Raw genomic sequence first — 2,735 nt, forward strand, 5'->3', positions numbered from 1 at the left:
ATGGTCCATAGTAAAATCTCTCCAAAGACTTATATTTAGGAACGGAGGGAGTACTTAGTACTACTATCTTTCTGACTATCCATGCTCCGCTCAACTGTATCATTTGTTTCGGCATAGTATCATTCATTTTGTGTACATATTTCTTCCCCTTTTGTGGTTAACATTTTTCACATTGCTGAATAGATATACTTTTCCCATGTGAGTCATTGTTGAATAAATCTATAAACTAGCCATAGCCAAGGAACTTGCCTCAACAATCAAGAATAACCCGAATTCAAAGAAGAAACATGAAGCCCATGGACATGAGTGAACTGGTAAGATCAATGACTCAAGAACTTGATTATTATTGGTCATTGGATGCTGAACGTGATTGTGGAAAAGAGTTATGCCTAATTTACAAGGTCCAGCAACATATCCGTGACTATGATAGATTCGCATATGAGCCATGTATTGTATCAGTTGGCCCGTACCACCATGGATCTGCAAGTTTGTTACGTATGGAAAATGTAAAATGGGGATATCTGGATGTAATCATGAGACTGAGCTGTCAGAAGAATTTGTTGGATTACTTGACAACACTGGGGGCGCTAGCAAAACAGGCAAGAAGCTGTTACTCCGAAGACATCAACATGGAGAGCGAGAGTTTTTTGAAAATGTTGTTACTTGATGGGTGCTACATTTTGTGTTCTCTTGGAGTTGTAACAGGGCTAGTACAAAATAGACTAGAACAGTATCAATGTGCTAATGCCCAAGAAACAAAAACTGCTAGTGGGGGAGATCCAGAGCATGTGAGGAACGACAATGTTGTAACAGAGGATACTGAGGCAAGCCATGAGAACATTCAAGTCGATAGAGAAGAGAACATTGGAGAACAGTACTGTGAGCAAACTGGGTATTGGTTTATCAGATTTATCAATCACGACTTATTATTGCTGGAAAACCAGATACCCTTTTTCATTCTGGAAACAATATTTGAGCTTGTTACAGTTGGCTGTGCTTCACCTCCTTGCTTGACAGATGAACTTGCTAAGTATGTTGAATCTGCTTTACGTTGGTATCCCAAAGCAATTGTGGGACCTGATAGACCAAAACATTTTCAACATTTGCTCCACCTGTGTCACATTTATTTTCTACCAAGCCAGAGACCAGAGGAAGACCATAATTATAATTTTAAACCTTGGTACTTTCACAGTTATCTCAGTTTTGGACGGAAGTATTTCAAATTAAGTTACTATCTGGATAACAACGATCATGATAATTCATCCCACCACAAAGTGGGTCGACCACAAGGTGGGGATCAGCTTACTCGCTGGCGACGAGCTGCACAGTATCTAGAGGCTGGAATTAAAATTAAGAGAAGGGAATATGATATACTCGACCCTCATTCTCTACTAGACATTCGGTTTCGCAATGGTGTTATGGAGATTCCATGCATTGTTATGGATGAGTACACAGGGGGTCTTTTCAGGAACCTTATTGCGTTTGAACAAACCTGTCCTCAGTTTGGGGATGACTTCACTGCTTATATTGTATTCTTGTCCCAGCTTATAAGCATGCCAGAGGATGTGACACTGCTTGCTAAGAGAGAAATCATCTTGCACCAACTTGACAGTGATGATAATGTGTCTGATCTCTTCACCACGCTCCATAAAGAGGTGGTCTTCGATTTCAATGGTAACCACTACTTAAAGTCTCTTTGCCAGACCATGGAAGCTCACTACCAGAATCGTATCAATCGTTGGATGGCATGGCTGTGGCTAAATCACTTCAGGAATCCATGGTTGGCTTTAGGTGCTTGTGTAGCTGTCATTGTGCTAGTCTGCACAATTGTGCAAACCGTTTATGGTATACTGGCCTACGTTAATCCGCCAGAGTAGAGTACAAGTAACAGTGGCAATTTTCATATCAGGGCCTCTGAACATCCATGGACTCATGATTTGTTTCTTATTTACCACAATGCAGTTATTTCATGTCGTCAATCACTCAGTTTTTACATCCTATAAACATTTATGCATAAGTAACTAAGAACCGTTTAAGTTTGTTAAATTTTCCTATTCATGTTTTTTTCAAACTGACAATAAAAGGGGAATCAACTTGTGATTTGTTGGATTATAGATGGGCTTAGGGCCTTAGGCCCATATAAGACAATAATCTCTCGTTAATCTCTAAGGCTCGTTTAGGTGCATGGCAAGTGGTGAGAAGTTTAGTACCATACTGCTAGTGGAGCAAGAGTGAGACCCCTTTATAATGACTGCACTACCACATGCCATTGGGAGCTTTGGAAGAGGAGTTGTACATGCGCGCTCCTCCGCCGCCCGCCTCACCACATCATGCCATGCCATGCCACGCCAAGATGCGCACGCCATGGGTTGCGGGAATGAGCCGAGCCGAGCATTTCGACGCAACTGCTCCCGATCTGTCCCATGGCTGACAACAAAGCCGCCAAGAAGAAGACCTCGGCCGATGCCGAGGCTGCCGCTGCCGCTGCCGCCGCCGCGTTGGCCTGGCCAACCGGAGGGTATGACTCGTTCACCCCGTATTTGCTCGTTCGTATGCTGGCCGTATATATACTATTCATAGATGTTTCGGTTCTATGTACTGTACGTGTTCATATGCTTAGATATCGGTATGTGATGCATATACAGTATTTGCCATGTTTACTGTGATTTATCCCCGAAAAGTTTGTGAAGGTTTAGAGGCTGCCTTAAGGTCTACCACTAGTGGTTGAGAATCGC

General features: G+C 42.5%; 1 protein-coding gene across 1 annotated transcript; it reads left to right on the forward strand.

Moving 5' to 3' along the window:
* Window positions 1-296: 296 nt before the first annotated feature.
* LOC123039547 (UPF0481 protein At3g47200-like) lies at window positions 297-1,877 on the forward strand. The gene has a single exon (XM_044462666.1). It carries the CDS (start codon window positions 297-299, stop codon window positions 1,875-1,877), a length of 1,581 nt encoding a protein of 526 aa, XP_044318601.1.
* Window positions 1,878-2,735: the final 858 nt, after the last annotated feature.

Source organism: Triticum aestivum, chromosome 2B (assembly GCF_018294505.1).
Source record: "Triticum aestivum cultivar Chinese Spring chromosome 2B, IWGSC CS RefSeq v2.1, whole genome shotgun sequence".
Lineage (NCBI taxonomy): Eukaryota > Viridiplantae > Streptophyta > Magnoliopsida > Poales > Poaceae > Triticum > Triticum aestivum.

Coding starts and splice junctions, on each gene's coding strand:
- LOC123039547 (XM_044462666.1), top strand. CDS start 297: ATGGACATGAGTGAACTGGTAAGATCAATGACTCAAGAACTTGATTAT.